Here is a 17,968-nt window from a genome sequence, read left to right as displayed (position 1 = left end):
GAAAGAGTTACACATCTATTTTTCCAGAGCTGGACAGAAAATACCATTTTTTTCACATGGACTTTTGACTTTAAATCACAACTTCATTTAGGTCCTACTTGTATTCCCAGATTTTAAAGGGAGGAGGCTGACTGGGGATGGAATCCTAAAACACATATGCCCTTTTTGTGATTATCTTGGTAGATGAATTAAGGAATTGTCCACTTATACACTAGGCAGAGTACTTATCTTTTATTCCTGGGCAACATGGTAATTAGGGCTTTTGTCTACGTCCAAAATAAACGTGTGGAAATTTTAAAAACCATGTTATCTCCACTGTTACAAATTTCCACAAAGGCTTTCTAGGTGAATAGAAGATGGCAATTGCTATAGCTGTAACTTCTGGTAACTCTGAGAGTCACCTCTAGTTGATGATCTTGTTTCTGTTTCTTTGCCAAAGTTTATGTTATCTAGGTACAATGCACTGGCATAATGTGGAAGATGGGAACATTTATCTTAGTCCATTAACTTCTAATATGTTATTAACCATAAATCTTGACCACAAGTAGCAACTTTACACTTAAGGTGTGGACTTACTATTTAGATTATAAAAGTTCTTAGGAACCAAGAAGCTTATATCTTTAAAAATAAAAAATCACCTCATATTATTCTTGTGTACAATGAATGTTCAATATAATAGACTCACAAATGTCTGCATTTTATTGCCTTGATCTGGTTTCTATTTCCTTGAGGATATTTCTTTAGTTAAATTGGTTTTTATATATTATTCCTTATTACATTAAATTGTAGAATATCTAGATTATCAATTTTTAATGGTGATTGACAATGCATAGATCTTGTGAAATCTCACCTAAGATAGTTGGAAATATCCAATATAAAGTTTTATAATAGAAGTTTGTAGTATAATTCAGGACAGTTATACTTTTTAAAATTCTGTTAATTTTGTCTGTGGTCTTAGGAAACTTACTATTGGATCATTTTAGATAGTGTTAAGATATTAAAGCCTTAATATGAAGAGATTAGTCTGTTTGCAAATTACCAAGTTACTCCTATTCAACTGTACAAAATATCTACAATTGTTTAAAACCATTATATTTTAGTGTGATATGACCTGCAAATATACAAAGCCTTTCTCACATTTTAATTCTTTGCTTCTAAAAAGGGCACAGCTTTTAAAATAGGAATGTTTTATGAATAACTGGTTATAGGGCTATTTTTAAATGTTCTGGTTAAAAATGAAAAGTAATTTGACCATAGCATCTTTATAATAGAGTTCTCTCAAAGTTTGTTGACATTCTTGATTTTTAGTAGGCTGTAACTGCAAGTAGGATACATTTTGTGCATGTATTTGACATTTGGGACATGATTCATGTTCTTGAAACTAATAGCTGGCAGTGATGAACATTTTAGATATCATGACTTGTTGTCAGCAATATTCTCAAACTAATGATTTACTCATTTCATTAAGTTATTTGTTGAGCCAGAAAAAGTAATAATTTATGCTTTTTTTTATTCCTATGTCCTCAAAACAATTAAGTGAATGGTTGTTATTAGATCTTTTTTTTTTCTCCAGGCACTCTTATGAAGTAACTCAGATATTGTCAGTTAATTAAACTATGTAAGTTGAGAACCAACTATCAGAATAGGAAAAATCTATTTAATTCTGGCATTTTAATATATTTGAGAATCTTTAGCTGGTAACATATATGTATATTGTCATTTTTGAAAGTTAGGCATACATTGTTAGCACTAGATTATCAACATCAAAGGTAATGTATTGGTATGTGTGTACTTTTGTATAATATTGTAGTATATAATGATTTTTTTAAAATGCACTTAAATACCAATTCCAAATGTTACTGTAACAAATAATACTTGTTTTATTGGACAGCTCTTCAGCATGCAGGAAGAAATCCATCCCAAAAGACTATTACTAAGTATTGGACTCCTCAAACTGCCAAACTGAATTTTGATGATTTTTGTTTAATTTTAAGAAAGGAAAAACCTACTTCAAAAGCAGAATTACTAAAATCATTTAAGCAATTAGATGTAAATGATGATGGCTCTATTTTACACACTGATCTTTATAAACTTCTAACAAAGGTAAGATCTGTGAAACAGTTTTGTAATATGCATGTTTTGCAGAACAACTTGGAATCTAGCTTTGGCTACCGAAGTCCACATCAGAAATAACTATTTCACTGGCAGGTGAAATGAATCACATATACGTTGTTTGTAAAGTACTTAAGGATGAAGTACTTCTGGATGAAAGTACTTTATAAAGTATAAAATTGAGCCTGTGTTGTAATCCTCTTGTGCTCCTTTGCAATTCTTTCCTGCCAGAACTCTTTGTAAATCAGTGATAGGTTCATATGTGATAAGTAAAAGAGAACTAAAGTATAAATGAGATTCAGAAACCATTCTGTTTCTTGGTACAGCATGAGAAAGTATTGTTACTCTGAATTTAATAGTAGTTATTACTGAATCTATGATATATATTGTTGAAATTTAGTAAACTGAAATTCAGCGCACTTTTATACAATTTAATTGTGAAATTTTATTTCATATAATAGGTTCATTTTTGCTTGACATAATACTCATTCTGAGATTTTTAATGAAATCGTATATTCAAATTTACTTGTAGAAAAGATTAAAATTAATTTCCACTCTCCCCATGCAAAACAAAGTGATAGGCATGTTGCTTTAAAATAAATCTTTTTTTTCCAGAGAGGTGAGAAAATGACTCGAGAAGAGGTAAATGCCATAATAAATTTGGCTGACGTAAATGCTGATGGCAAATTTGACTACATCAAGGTACATAAGCTCATACTGTATAGGAGAAGTATTACTGTATAGGAGAAGTATTTTTAAAGGCACATATCTTTTAAATATTGACAATGATATATATTCTGTACTAATTGTACTTGAAATTTAATCTCTCCAGTCCCACAATTGTAATCTGAATGACTACCTGAAAAATAATGTAACCAAGTTAAAATACATGCATGTGCTCACACACACACACACACACACACACGCACACACACACTCTTCTTTGAATATGCCTCTTCTGGAGTGGAAGAATCATAAAAATTATTTAGAACAAACGCAAGTCTGCACGTCTTGTAAAAAAATAATAATAAATCACCTTTCTTTGTGTAACATTTTATTTTCACTCAGGGTATGGTCTCCTTATTGAATCATGGCTGCATTTCACTAGGTCTCTTGAGGGTGGTCAATCTGATTCAAGAAAATAAAATGAGTAACCTAGTTCAATAGGAAATATATTTCATCTATCAGTCTATCCCTTGCCTACTAATGTGCATTTTCTTTCTCCTCCCAAATGTATGATTGAATGTTTTACCCACTGGAGTACTTGTTTCCTGTAGTTTTGTAAATTATATATGACAACCAATGAACAATGTCTCAAAACTACGCTAGAAAAATTGGAGGTTGACAGTAAACTGAGGCGTCAACAGTTTGGAAGCCATATGGAAGGGTCCCCTGAAAGGGACCCATCACCAGTACCAAAACCATCACCCAGAATCATAAGAAAAACTGATCAGGAATCATTCTCAAATAAAGGTATTTACTTTTCTTGTTCAAGAATTAAGGATCATATTCAGATAAATTTTTCTTTCCATCTTAGCTTATCAGTGATAAAACAAACTTTTGTTAGCTACTGTTTCTAGACTCACTTAGCTATAAAAATCTATTGAAGTAAAATTTTATTATGGAACTTGACTTGGCTTTGTTCATTATATTTTATTAAAACTAAAATTTCAGGCTAAAAGATGACAGATTGAAATAAAGAATCTTATTAGTAGATCAGAAATTAGGAGCCATTAAAAGTCTGATAAATATAAAGCTTTTGAGTTTATTTCAATAGGAAGAACAAAGAGAATGAAATTAATACATAGTCCTTTCATACTACACTGTGTTTAGAAACAGACTTCTTATTGACAGCTTTTCATAATGTGAGACTGAATAACTATTACTTGTTACAGGAGACACGAGGAGTTCTTTACTGACAACAACTAGAGAGTTCAGAACATCTGTTTCTTTCACAATTACCATGGGCGCTAATAGTAACCAAAACTCAAAGTTAACTCTGCCAAACTCAATAAAGGTATAGTATTTTAAATGAATAGGTATGACTTTTTCTGAAAACAAATTTGACATTAAGTTTATTAATAACGTTTTGGTGTTTACAGAGAACAAGTAAAGTTTATGAAATAATTCTTTGAGGTTTTTTGTGGATTGTAGCATTTCTACCTATAAGCCAGTTTTAGTAAATTTAAAGTGAAAATGATGGATAAGAATATTATTAAATGGTCTTCAGTTTAAAAATGATGACTCTTCAGTTTTTGAACTTGATGAATAGATTTTGCAATTATGTACTTTGCCGAGCAATTTTTTGGTTTTGTTTAACAAATACTTCTCATAGGTGTTTCTTATAAATAAATCATTCATTCAATATCAGTTCCTTTGAGAGAAAGACAACAAAGTCACTTTGCTAAGTCAATATTTGTAGAGTGTTAATATTGATCTTCTTCCTTTGTTTTCCCTTTCTAGACTCAACCTTTACTAGTTTTCTTTCAACAGAAAATAATAGCTACAGACATATAAAACATTAACTGGAAACTGCTAGGATACATTAAAAATGTGTACCTAGGGACCTCTGTAAAAGGGGGAAAAATGGTTATGACCACATACTATAACTGCTGTTAGAAAACTGAACTGATTTTTCTCAAGAGCTACATTTTTGTTTCAAATAACAACTCTGTATTTGATATTGAACTCTGAAGTGCCTTATATCTTTAAATTGCTAGACAGTGACATTTGTTCTATATTAAAATTTTAAAACATTATCTCCAAGGAATTTTGTTCAGACTGTTTAGGAATCTATACACCCTAAGCAATTTGGTGTGCATGTCCAACATGTTCACACACAATATTTAGTGTTCCAACAATATTATTTTCCACCAGTGAAAACTTTCTGTATTTTGCAACTAAATTAAATGCTAAGTAATAAAATCAACTTAAATAATTGTTGCTTACCTGATTCAAAAGTGTAAATAAATATAATTTTATAAAATATAAATGAATATTAATATGGGTTATATTAAAGCCATAATAAAACTTTTTCTCTGTTTCATGCTCTTATTAATTGGGTACATACCAATACACTTCCTTTAATTTAGTTCAGCTCAACAAGTATTCATTGAAAAGGTAACATATGCGAGCTATTTTGCTTAGTGTAATGGGCCCTGAATTAAAAAAATAAAAATTTTCATTTCATTATTAACAATATACGAAGTTAGTATAGCATTTCATTTATTCAACAAATATTTATTTAGGCCCCACCAAGCAGTGTGGCTTGTGGGATCTTAGTTCCCCGACCAGGGATTGAACTCGGGCCCTCAGCAGTGAAAACATGAAGTCCTAACCACTGGACCACCAGGGAATTCCCACACCAACAAATATTTATTGAATGACTACTTTGTGCAAAGCACTGTTCTAAGGTGCTGATTAAAACCTTTGAATAGACAGACCTGTGTTTAACTTTTAGCTTTATCACTTAATAACTGTGTGACCTTTGGTAAGTTAGTCAACAGCCCCTCTGAGTTTTAGTTTCCTTATCTATAAATTGGGAATAATTATATTTAGTGTGTTTTTGAAAGATTTAAATCATCTAACATATATAAATAATTTAGCACAATGCCAGGGACATAGTTTTACTTTAATAAATAATATTGTTATTAATATTATTATGGAAATAAGAAATTACTGTAGGTCTTTGTGTGGGAATAGCATGATGAAAGTATAGTTTAAGAAAAGTTATTACACTGTTGTATATTGTATATGGAGACTTCAAATTAGGGAGACTGTAGAGAGGCTGATAGAGTTACCCAGATACAAAGTAAGTACAGCTAGACCAAGGGTAGTACCTGAACATAGTAAGGAAGGGACAACTCTAATAGACAACACCAAAATTAATCTGTAGGCCATAGTGATTGTATAACAAAAGACTAAAGTTTTGCATCTAAGACATCAAGAGCAAGGAAAGGTACTGATGATAATTAGGAATTAGGTAAAAGATAGTAGGAGAATTTAATGATTAAAAGAAGATGGTTTACTGTCAACTCATAAATTCTGTGACTTTCATATAAAATTTAATGTCTTTTAGAAATACTTCATAGCTTTCATATTACTTACCTGACTTTATGTCCTTTTTCTGATCTTGATATTGCCCACTGTTTGTACTCACTGATATTTCTTAGATGAGCTGAAATGATTTTTTTAAAAAATGTGTGATCCTTTTGCTATTCAGCAGAATTCAGTTCTTTGTTTGCATTTTACCTTGAAGTTATTTTTAAAATTTTCTTAAATTTTATATATTTCTTAAGTTTCACAACAACTCTAAGAAGTACTTGGTTAGGAATACAATTATTGTATAATTTGTTTTAATTGAGATTGATAGAATAAGTTACTAAAAGAATTATGAAATTAATTTTCTTCAAATACTTTAAATCTATTTTAAACAAGTTTGGGTACCTCAGTTTTATGTGGAGTGGAGAAGTATGGAATTGGGACAGAAAAGAAAGGTCTTTTCAGAAATTAGAAAATTATTGTAATGGGGTACACATAAGCCAGATTTTAAATCATAAATCTACACAAATGGTAAAAGACCTGAATTATGGGAGGAAAGTACGACCTTCACAGGGACTATACATGTGTTACTTTCTGTATACCATATGTAGGTACTGTATCACTATTCTTTTTTTAATCCTGAATTCTCTCCATTTACTTAGGTTTCATAATGTACAAGGAGTGTCAGAAATTTTTCTTTGAGAGAAATATAGCTTCAGTTGCCAGTCATGACTAAAATTAGAGAAAGCCATGAGTTGTAAGCTCCAGAGTTGCAATACTATATCCAGATTCCTAGTTAGACTATGTCTACATATATTTTACATATATATGTGTTGTGTAACATATATATAATACAACATATGTGTTGTATGTGAATATGTTGTGTAACATGTAGGTTATATATGTCTATATATGTAAAACAATACAAATATAAACATTTTAGACTTGAGATGGTTGTCTAACTTAATTTTTGTGAAGGCTCCAAAGAGTAATTTTCTTATAAAAGTCTCTCATTTTCAAAATGATGATCAATTCAACTTGTCAGTTAGGTGAGCAATCTATATCAAATTTTCCCCTTATAAATCATCTATTTAACCTCCTGTTTTTAAGTATGTACAGTTTTTAAGTATGTACAGTTTAAAATTCTTTAATAGCAAAAAGTTCAATAGCAGTCTGTTTACCTACTTAACAAAAAGTAAATAGCCTTCTTATAGTGTGACGTACGGTATCTTTATAGAAAACAACGTGATGATGATGATGATAATGATGACATAGAAGTTCCTCCTTTGACTGAGTCTATGGCAGATCTACTGCTTAATAATTCTACCTCACCTAAAACTTTAATAATACAGAATTGTGTGTCAAACAAATCATGTTCTCTACAGTGTTCCAAGAAAAATGTAACTTTACTGATATATTTAGGTTTTGAGAGCTAGAATTTTCAACTTTACTATTTTTAATTTATGCTTTTAAGCATTTCCTTATGCATTGTGAATGAAAATAAATAATATTTGTATATGACAAATGAATTAACAGTTCTTTTTCCTTTTATATGAATTTACTTGAATTGGTAGAATATAGCACCACCTTATGCCCTATATAAGAATTACAAGCTACTATTTTATTTCTGCTTTATATTGTCAAAAATTATATCATACATGGAATTTCTTACTCTATCATTCTCAGAATTTTTTAAAAACTCAACCTTCTTCCATTTTTCTCATAATACTCAAACTGTCAACTTAATCTATAATCCTTTCAAGTTGATTTATTTGAATGAGCCAGCCAATTTGTCAGTACTTTTTTCCTTTTAATTCATAACATTTTAGTCTAGGTCCTAGAGAAAAAGCTCTGTGTGATTGTAAGTCTATTTGTTTTAAAGTAAATTTGGGGTTGAATAAGCATTGTGTGTTTAATAACTCTGACAGATCTTAAGAATTTGAATTCTTCCTTTCAAACAAGAGAGCTACAAATTCTCCTAGTGGTGTTATTTAATATTCAAAGTAAACTGATTATCACATTGAAGTTTGGTTGATATATATAATATATAGGCTTTCTTCTATTTAATAATAGCTGTTTTCTTACCATTTTCCAGCCTTATTAACCATGTGTTGTATTCAGAGTGATTGTCTTTCAAAGACACTTGTAAATTCCCTTCTACCTGTACCTTTTCTAAAATTGGAACTTAAGAAAGACGTCTAATAAAAATACTTAATTCGCTCCCCAGCTAAATTTTATAAAGCATCTCCTATCAGCCAGAGATACCATAAGCACATGGAGAAACTCTTCCATTTTTGAGTTTCCCAGATGCCACAAGTACTTTTCACTATGTGTACCAGGCAAAGTACATTGTTTTTTAGTTTCATTTAAACATTTTTTAACTGGAGAGTAGGAGGCTGCTATACCCATGGTTCCAATACAAATTTAAGAAATCTTTTAGCTACTGAAATCTACATTTTTTTAGTAAGAAAACCAAATAATTATGTTTATCTTAATACTTCAGTATATGTATAATTCTGAATGATAATGAGTTATCATACTTATGATAATTTTATAAACATGAAGTTTAAAAAATATTAGCTTTAGAAAAATCATGGCAGATATTTAAATGTGGGGAAAAAAAAGATTTTTGAATATAGCTGGTAGTTTGGAGAGAAAATAAGGATACTTAGGTTCAGGTCTGGTTCTGCAATCAACGAGAATTGATTGCAACGAGAATTAAGCATATCATTTTATTTTTCAGAGTTTCATCAGTCAAAAGAGAAGTCTGACTGAATTGCTTTTTAGACTTCTACCTTTAATATTCTGTAATTCTAAACTAGTATCCTTTACCATTCCAGTTGGGTAAATGTAAAAAATATATTCATAAGTTATATTAGATTAAATTCCATGCGTGCTGCAACTAAGGAGCCTGCCTGCTGCAACTGAGACCTGGTGCAACCAAATAAATAATTATTTTTAAAAAATTGATTGAAAGGAAAACAGTTTAAGTGTTTTCCATTTGATGTCAGAATCTTAGTTCAAACTGTCTCAAAATTCCATATGATTGTATCTTTCCTTTCTTATCTGTGGCAGTCATCATCGTCCAAGGTCATGTTGATTATGTTCAGGACAATTGGCTTTGAAATAATGTCAGCATCTATTGTTAGTCAATAATACATTCCCATCCAAGAGATTTACAGGGAGGCTAAATGAAAGTCTGTACATACTCTTACTCATCATTAACAGTTGAACTTTTGACTCAAGCCCAACTTTGAACTTCATTGTGTTATAAAAATTTTGAATTTAGTACCTTGAGTATATTTTCTTTTAGAAACATGATTTAATGGTAAAGCTTTGATCCAGAAGTCTTAGACTCTACACCTAATATTTCTACAAACTCCTTGTATAACTGTGAACCCATATAATCTATGGGTATCTCAATTTGTCTGTTTATTAAAATGACTAATTTATATCTACCCCATATTGTCTTATAGGGATGTTGTTGAAATATCATGTATAATGACTTGTTTCTGTCATGGGCAGTATACTTGTGAAGATGAATTCCAATAATTTAAGGTCACGTTTTAATTTCTCAGAATTAAAAGTACACATATCTTTTTTTTTTTTTGCGGTACGTGGGCCTCTCACTGTTGTGGCCTCTCCCGTTGCGGAGCACAGGCTCCGGATGCGCAGGCTCAGCGGCCATGGCTCACGGGCCCAGCTGCTCCGCGGCATGTGGGATCTTCCCAGACCGGGGCACGAACTCGTGTCCCCTGCATCGGCAGGCGGACTCTCAACCACTGCGCCACCAGGGAAGCCCAGTACACATATCTTTTATACCCCAAAGGTGTGACAGTGCATGTGACTAATGACTGACTAAAAGCTTGAGTAATAGTTTAGCAATAATGATAATTTCTTAAAATTCAGTTTAAGAAGAAATCTCCAAAGAAAAGATGAATATAAAAATGGAAAATTACATAATTGAAAAATAACCAAAGCTAAAATTAAAGGAAATAGAGAAAATACATGCATCAAAGTTTACAAAGGTGATTAATACCTAAAATAATCAAAATAACTTATTAAAATATGTAAGAAAAATACCAAGTCCACAATAGATCTATGACGATAAGGGATAAATAGGCAGTTCACACAGAAGGAGACAAAATTATAAACACATGGGGAAATGTTCAACCTTGCTAGTAATTAGGGAAATTAATGCAAAAATCATTACAATACCATTTTAATTTATTATATTTTATTACGTTAATATAAATTATTGTAAAAAATCATTAACAATACCATATACAAAAATATATGTAATGCTATAATGAATATTTTATGTACTCACACCTAGCTTAAGAAAGCATCCCCAACCACTAACGAATTTTTTAATGGTAACACTACTGACCAAGTTATGGTAATAACAAATTATCAAATTATCACAACTGTAAAGTTGCATCACTTTTATAAAGCGGTATGAACATATGTCATTAGCCTTAAAAATACACATACTTTTTAAAAAGTTTGTTTATTTTTATTTTATTTATTTTTGGCTGTGTTGGGTCTTTGTTGCTGCACACGGACTTCCTCTAGTTGTGGTGAGTGGGGGCTACTTTTCCCTGGGGTGCACAGGCCTCTCATTGCGCTGGTCTCTCCTGTTGCGGAGCACAGGCTCTAGGCATGTGGGCCTCAGTAGTTGTGGCACATGGGCTCAGCAGCTGTGGCTCGTGGGCTCCAGAGCGCAGGCTCAGTAGTTGTGGCACACGGGCTTAGCTGCTCCACGGCATGTGGGATCTTCCCGGATCAGGGCTTGAACCCGTGTCCCCTGCATTGGCAGGCGGATTCCCAACCACTGCACCACCAGGGAAGTCCCCACATACTTCTTGCTTAGAAATTCTTCCAAAGGATATGCATCAGAAGAAAAGCATTTAGACAAAATAGTATTCATTTTAGCATTATCTATACTGATAACCTACATGTCCAACACTTTAGAAATAGTTAAGTAATGGTATATAAACTCAATGGGTAATAAAAGAACCAGTTAAATTGAAAATTTGAATATTGCTTAGCAAAATTTTTTTTTTATCGTGCTAAAATACACAGAACATAAAAATTACCATTTTAACCATTTTTAAATGTATGAATCTGTGGCCTTAAATACATTTGTGTTGTTGTAAGACCACTACCACCATCCATCTCCAGAACTTTTTCATCACCTCCACTTGAAACTGTACCCATTAAACAATAACTCCTCATTTCCTCCTGCCCTCAGCTCCTGGCAAATGACGTTCTACTTTCTGTCTCTGAATTTAACCATCCTAGCTACCTCATATCAGTGAAAGCATACAATATTTGTCCTTTTGCTTTTGTTTTGGCATACTTCACTTAGCATATGTCCTCAAGGTTCACCCATGTGTCAGAATTTCATTCCTTTTTAAAGCTGAATGATATCCCATTGTAGGTATATACCATATTTTGTTTATCCATTCGTCAATGGACATTTTATATATTTGAGTCTTTGCTTTCAGTTCTTTTGGATATGTACCCAGAAGTAGAATTGCTAGATCATATGGTAATTCTATGTTTAATTTTTGGGGAGGAACTGTCAAACCTTTTCCACAGTGGCTTCTTCACTTTACATTCCTATGAGCAATGCACAAGTGTTCCAATTTCTCCACGTCCTTGTCAGCACTTGTTATTGTCTGTTTTTTTTTTTTATTAGCCATCCTAGTGGGTATGAGGTGGTAACTCATTGTGGTTCTGATTTGCATTTCTCTAATGATAATGCTGAGCATCTTTTCATATGCTTATTGGCCATCTATGTATCTTCTTCGGAGAAATATCTGTTCAAGCCCTATGGCCATTTTTTAGTTGGTTTCTTTTTTTTGGTTTCTTGTTGTTGAGTTGTAGGAGTTTTTAGTATAATCTGGATAATACTCCATTTCAGATATATGATTTGCAGATATTTTCTCCCACTATGTGTGTTGCCTTTTCACTGTGTTGATAGTGTCCTTTGATGCACAAAGGGTTTTTAATTTTTTTTTTTTTTTTGCGCTATGTGGGCCTTTCACTGTTGTGGCCTCTCCCGTTGCGGAGCACAGGCTCTGGACGCGCAGGCTCAGTGGCCATGGCTCATGGGCCTAGCTGCTCCGCGGCATGTGGGATCTTCCCAGACCGGGGCACGAACTCGTGTCCCCTGCATCGGCAGGCAGACTCTCAATGACTGTGACACCAGGGAAGCCCAGGTTTTTTAATTTTGATGAATTCAGTTTATCTATATATGTTTGTTGTTGCCTATGCTTTTGGAGTGTCATATCCAAGAAATCATTGCCAAATCTAATGTCATGAAGCTTTCGCCCTATGTTTTCTTCTCAGAGTTTTGTAATTTTAGTACTTACATTTAAGTCTTAGATCCATTTTGTGTTAATTTTAGTTTATGGTATAAGGTAAGGGTTCAAAGTGATTATTTTACACAGGGATATCCAGTTTTCTCAGCCCCGTTTGTTGAAATTTGAATTGCATTGGCACCCTTGTTGAAAATCATTTGACCATATTTGTGAGAGTTTATTTCTGGTTTATCTTTTCTGTTCCATTGGTCTATATGTTTGTCTTTATGCCAGTATCATACTGTGTTGATTAATGTAGCTTTGTAGTAAAATCAGGAAATGTGAGTTCTTCAACTTTGTTCCTTTTCAATAGCACAATGTTTCAGATATAACATTAAATGAAAAAGGCAGGACATAAAATAATATTAATTAGAATGTAAAAAATAGGTTTTTATATAAAGTCAGTATTAGGAATGATTACATAAGAATCAAACTAGGGTGGTAGAACTATGGGGACTTTTTTTCCTTATTTTTAAATTTCTAATTTAAAATTTTTTTTGGTACCAGTAAAATAATATAAAATATAAATGTAATTATAATTTACATAGTAGAAAAGTGGTGTGTAAGTATATGTTAAGATAGTTTAGCCTTTAAAAATGTGAGTAAGATATCAATATCAATGTAAATAATGTTTGTTCTTGACTCTTCAGTGCCATAGTAAATCCTTCTAAAATGGATTAATAATATTTTTTTAAAAAATATTTATTTATTTGGTTGTGCCAGGTCTTAGTTGCAGCAGGTTGGCTCCTTTTAGTTGCAGCTCACTGGCTCCTTAGTTGCAGCTCACTGGCTCCTTAGTTGCGGCACATGGGCTCCTTAGTTGTGGCACATGAACTCTTAGTTGCAGCATGCATGTGGGATCCAGTTCCCTGGCCAGGGATTGAACCTAGGCACCCTGCATTGGGAGAGTGGAGTCTTAATCACTGTGCCACCAGGGAAGTCCCAGGATTAATAATATTTTTGATATTATTGTTACATAGCTAATGCATGCCTTTTCAGTTGTTATCTTAATATTATTAAAGCCTTGAGCTTATTATTTAAATATACTAACAGATAATTTTTCAAAATCATCCTTTATATAGTCACTTCAAAACCTCATTAATATTCTATTTTTGGAAGCCATTAGGAGTGGAACAGAAATATGTCTTATAGGTAGGCAAGCCTACTAATGATAAAGTGGAAAGCATTTTTGCTCACATCTATGGTAATGGAACAATTTCTCATACCTTCAACAAAGAATCCTTTACTTTCTGCAGAAAGTGCCATCTTCAAGTAAAACCTGTTATGAAGTTCTAGTTATGAGATCACATGTAAGCATGTTTGTTTGGAACTAGGAGAAGGAATTTGAGACCAAGAGGTAGTAGAGCTAATTTTATAGAGAGGTCTTTCTCAAAACTGGTATTTATCAGCATTTTGCTATAGCTGTGAAATGAATTCAGTCTTTTAGTTACCTAGACTTGAAGCAATTATTCTGGTTTATTATACTTTATCTTTTAAATATAAAGTCCTTTCACTTTTTCTTTCAACATATCAGTTTTAACAATCCTTACTTCTTCATTCTTAGTATGCTCTAAGCACTAATCTCACCCTGATTATTGCAGCAGCATGTTCATTTATTACTTTGTTTCAGTACTTTTCCAGCTCTCATTAACTGTATTTTTCATATTTCTCCTCTCCATTATATCTTTTCCTAACTTTTTGTTATCTAAATGCTGCCTCTTAATGATGTTGCAAATTCCTGGAGGGCACTGGCTCTAGTTGACATTTCTTTTATATGTTCCCTAGGTTTTTTCTCATTGCTCTTCATGCTGGAAACTTGTAATAAATATTGTTTGAAAAAAGTTTTCCTTCATTTCAGGAGTGGCGTTGTGTACAATCAAAAGGTTGCTTTTTCTTAGAAGAAGATGGTGAAATCATTAGTCATCAATATAGGATGCAAATAGCTCAGAGATCCCTGGTTTATCTAACAATTAAGCCATTAAACCTGAGTCAAGCTGAAGGCAAGTTTAAATTTTCTGTATTTTTAAAAAAATATCAATTTATGCCCACTTTGAAAATACTTATGTAAGTATTTGATGGTTCTAGTTAGTGAAGAAAATGATCTGCCTAAGAAACATGTGGTTACATATTGCAATACACTTAAAGAAAGTCGTTTGTACATCGACTGGGTTGTCATATTATGCAAAGAAAGTAAATTGTTTTGGACATGTTTAAAGTATTTTTGTTTTAATTTATTTAAAAATGAGAACAAAATGTTACCTGGTTTCCTTTTGACATAGAATTAACTTTTTATCTGCTAATAAGTCCTTAGCTTTATCCATTTATCAATTTTTTAAATTAATATGCATGAGACAACTTCTATAGGAGCATAATTTGGGACAAATATGAACTACAGGTATTTTTGAATACCTTCAAAGTGCCATGTCATATGACTTAGACAATCCTTATTAATAATTTTCATATCCCTGGTAATATTCTTTTTCTATACATCAATGCTAGATAAAAATTAATAATTTCCTAGTGTCTACAGTGGTTATTACATAATTTTTAATTAGTGAAAAATGGCTATATGGGTGCTTTCCCTAGATATCCTTTTAATGTTATTGTTCTAAGTGTCAATCTTTATTTTTCTTTTATTATGTTTACATATAAACATCTACTTACTAGAGGATTCTTCCCCACTTACATTACTTTTCCCTCCTAAAGTAGAGATTCTGAAACTTTTCACTGTATATATTGTAGGACACTTACAACATTTCGTAAATGATACTTTTAATTTTTTTTATTTTAATTTTTTAATAAATTTATTTATTTATTTTTGGCTGCATTGGGTCTTTGTTGCTGCACGCAGGCTTTCTCTAGTTGTGGCGAGCGGGAGCTACTCTTCGTTGAGGTGCGTGGACTTCTCATTGCGGTGGCTTCTCTTGTTGCCGAGCACGGGCTCTAGGTGCGCGGGCTTCAGTAGATATGGCACGCGGGCTCAGTAGTTGTGGCTCATGGGCTCTAGAGCGCAGACTCAGTAGTTGTGGCACGCAGGCTTAATCGCTCTGCTGCATGTGGGATCTTCCCGGACCAGAGCTCAAACCCATGTCCCCTGCATTGGCAGGTGGATTCTTAACCACTGCACCACCAGGGAAGCCCTGGTAATTGATACTTCTAAATGACAATTACAATAGTCATTTTTCAGATAAAAGTATCAAGATAGGTCTGCAAATTCAATGTAGTTGTTTATTCTCTGTATTCTTATGAAGAAGATTTTTTTTTCATTTATTTATCAAATATTTATTGAAGACCTTATAAACCAAGTATCATTTTAGGTGCTTAAGATACAGATACATCAGAGTACAAAAAATACAAAATCCAAAAAAAAAAAAAATACAAAATCCCTGCCCTTATGAACTTACATTCTAGTGGAGGAAATAAACAATAAATAATAAACATAATAAATAGTAGGGGATTCCCTGGTGACGCAGTGGTTGAGAGTCTGCCTGCTAATGCAGGGGACACGGGTTCGTGCCCCGGTCCGGGAAGATCCCACATGCCGCGGAGTGGCTAGGACCGTGAGCCATGGCCGCTGAGCCTGTGTGTCCGGAGCCTGTGCTCCGCAACGGGAGAGGCCACAACAGTGAGAGGCCCACCTACCGCAAAGAAACAAAACAAACAAACAAACAAAAAACCCATAATAAATAGTAAATGACATTGTGTGTTAGAAGGTGATAAGTGCTATGGGAAAAACGTAGAGGAAAAGGGGCATTGTGAATACGAGGGAATATGAGTTGCCATTGAAAGGGAGTATTAGTGTATGCTTCATTAGAGGTTGACATTTGAGCAGATTTTGAAAGAGGTGTATTAATTATCAACTGCTGTGTAACAAACTACCCCAAAACTCAGTGGCTTAAACAATTAAACGTTTGTTTGCTTATGAGCAGTTCTTTTGGTCTGAGCTGGGCTTGGCTTTTCTCTATAGGGCTTACTCATGCATCTTTGATCAGCTGCAGGTTAGCTGGTGGCTGGCTTTAACTTATCTTGGCTGGGCCCTTTCCTTTGTATGGGTTTCAGCTGAGACAACTTGACTCAGCCTTTTATAGTCTCTTACCCTCTAGTAAGTTAGCCTGGACTTGTTCTTATGGTATAACAGGACTCTAAGAGAGAAAGCAGAAGCACCAAAGGCCTGGGCTCAGAACCAGCACATTACTTCTGTTACATTCTGTTGTGCACAGCAAGTCAAAAGGCAAGTACAGATTTACAAGGTGGAGAAATAAATTTGATATCTTGATGGAAGAGCTACAAAGTCACATTGCAAGGGGTTGTGGATACAGAGAGGGATGGCCATTTTTGCTGTCTTCCATAGGAGGCAAGGGAGTAAGTTTTGTGGATGTAGGCTGGTGGAAGGGGATGGGTGAAGAGTGGAGGAAGTGACAGGTAGAGGGAATCCTCTGTTCAGAGGCTCTGAGGTGAGAGTGTGCTTGGTGTTAGAAGAACAACAAGGTGGCTAGAGTTGGTATATTGAAGTAAGTAAGGAGAGAGTGTAGGGGCTGAAGACAGGGAGAAACAAGGACAAAAATCAGGTAGAGTTTTGTTTTGTTTTTTGCCATAATGAGAACTTGGACTTTTACTCTGAGAGAAAAGAGGAACCCTTAGGAGGCTGCCATCAAGATTTACTCTTCATCTTTGATTTTCAGTAGTTTGAATATGTGTCTTGGTGTTTTGGGGTTTTTTGTTGTTGTTGTTGATGCTGTTTTTGAGTTTTGGGGAGGTTTTTTGGTTGTTTGTTTGTTTGTGTTTATCTTTTTGGTATTTATCCTACTAACGGCTCTCTGAGTTTCTTAGATTTATCCTACTAACGGCTCTCTGAGTTTCTTAGATTTATGGCTTGTTGTCTCATTACTTTCAGATAATTTTCCATCTTTATCTCTTCTGCTCTCTCTTTTTTTCCACTTATACACCTGACATCTCGTTCTCCTGTGCGCCACCACCAATAAGCCAGTGCTTGCATCTCATCTCTCCTTGGAGGGGTCTGTCTTTCCTTGGATTTCAGGCTGCTTGGTTGTCCTGTGACCTCAGCTCTGACAGGTTCAAGAAATGTTATAATTTTGTATTTCATGCATTTTTTCTCATTGTTAGGGTGGAAGCAACATTCTTCCAACTTTCAACTGTATTAGAGGATTTTTAAATAGAGATGGAACATAATCTGACATATTTTAACAAGAGCAGTCAGGTTGCTGTATTGAAAACAGATTGAAGGTACAGAAAGCAAGGGGTCCAGCTAGGACTCTATTGCAGAATTCTAAGAGGGGACTGGTGTTGCTTTGAACTGGGGTGTAGAGGGTATAAGAAATAGAGATTCTGGATATATTTTGAAGGTCAAACCATAACATTTCCTGAGGCTTCGTTATGATATGTGAGAGAAGGGGAAAGTTAAAGATGATTCCAGGATTTGGGGTTTT

The 17,968-nt window shown here is 33.5% G+C and overlaps 1 protein-coding gene across 3 annotated transcripts in view; it reads left to right on the top strand.

Moving 5' to 3' along the window:
* The window catches only part of EFCAB7 (EF-hand calcium binding domain 7), a 50,535-nt gene that overhangs the window by 7,948 nt on the left and 24,619 nt on the right, over positions 1–17,968 (top strand). For 2 of the 3 annotated variants that reach the window (XM_024764748.1, XM_024764747.1), the window contains exons 3-7: positions 1,892–2,103; positions 2,728–2,814; positions 3,390–3,585; positions 4,008–4,129; positions 14,380–14,521. In XM_024764748.1, coding sequence (XP_024620516.1) covers positions 1,892–2,103; positions 2,728–2,814; positions 3,390–3,585; positions 4,008–4,129; positions 14,380–14,521 — 759 coding nt within the window. The remainder of the gene's footprint in view (positions 1–1,891; positions 2,104–2,727; positions 2,815–3,389; positions 3,586–4,007; positions 4,130–14,379; positions 14,522–17,968) is intronic. The other variant, XM_024764749.1, reaches the window with a different exon arrangement.

Source organism: Neophocaena asiaeorientalis, unplaced genomic scaffold, assembly GCF_003031525.2.
Source record: "Neophocaena asiaeorientalis asiaeorientalis breed wild unplaced genomic scaffold, Neophocaena_asiaeorientalis_V1.1 scaffold135, whole genome shotgun sequence".
NCBI classification, from domain to species: domain Eukaryota; kingdom Metazoa; phylum Chordata; class Mammalia; order Artiodactyla; family Phocoenidae; genus Neophocaena; species Neophocaena asiaeorientalis.
Note: the sequence above shows the minus strand (reverse complement) of the source record. Positions and strands in the feature narration are given on the sequence as shown.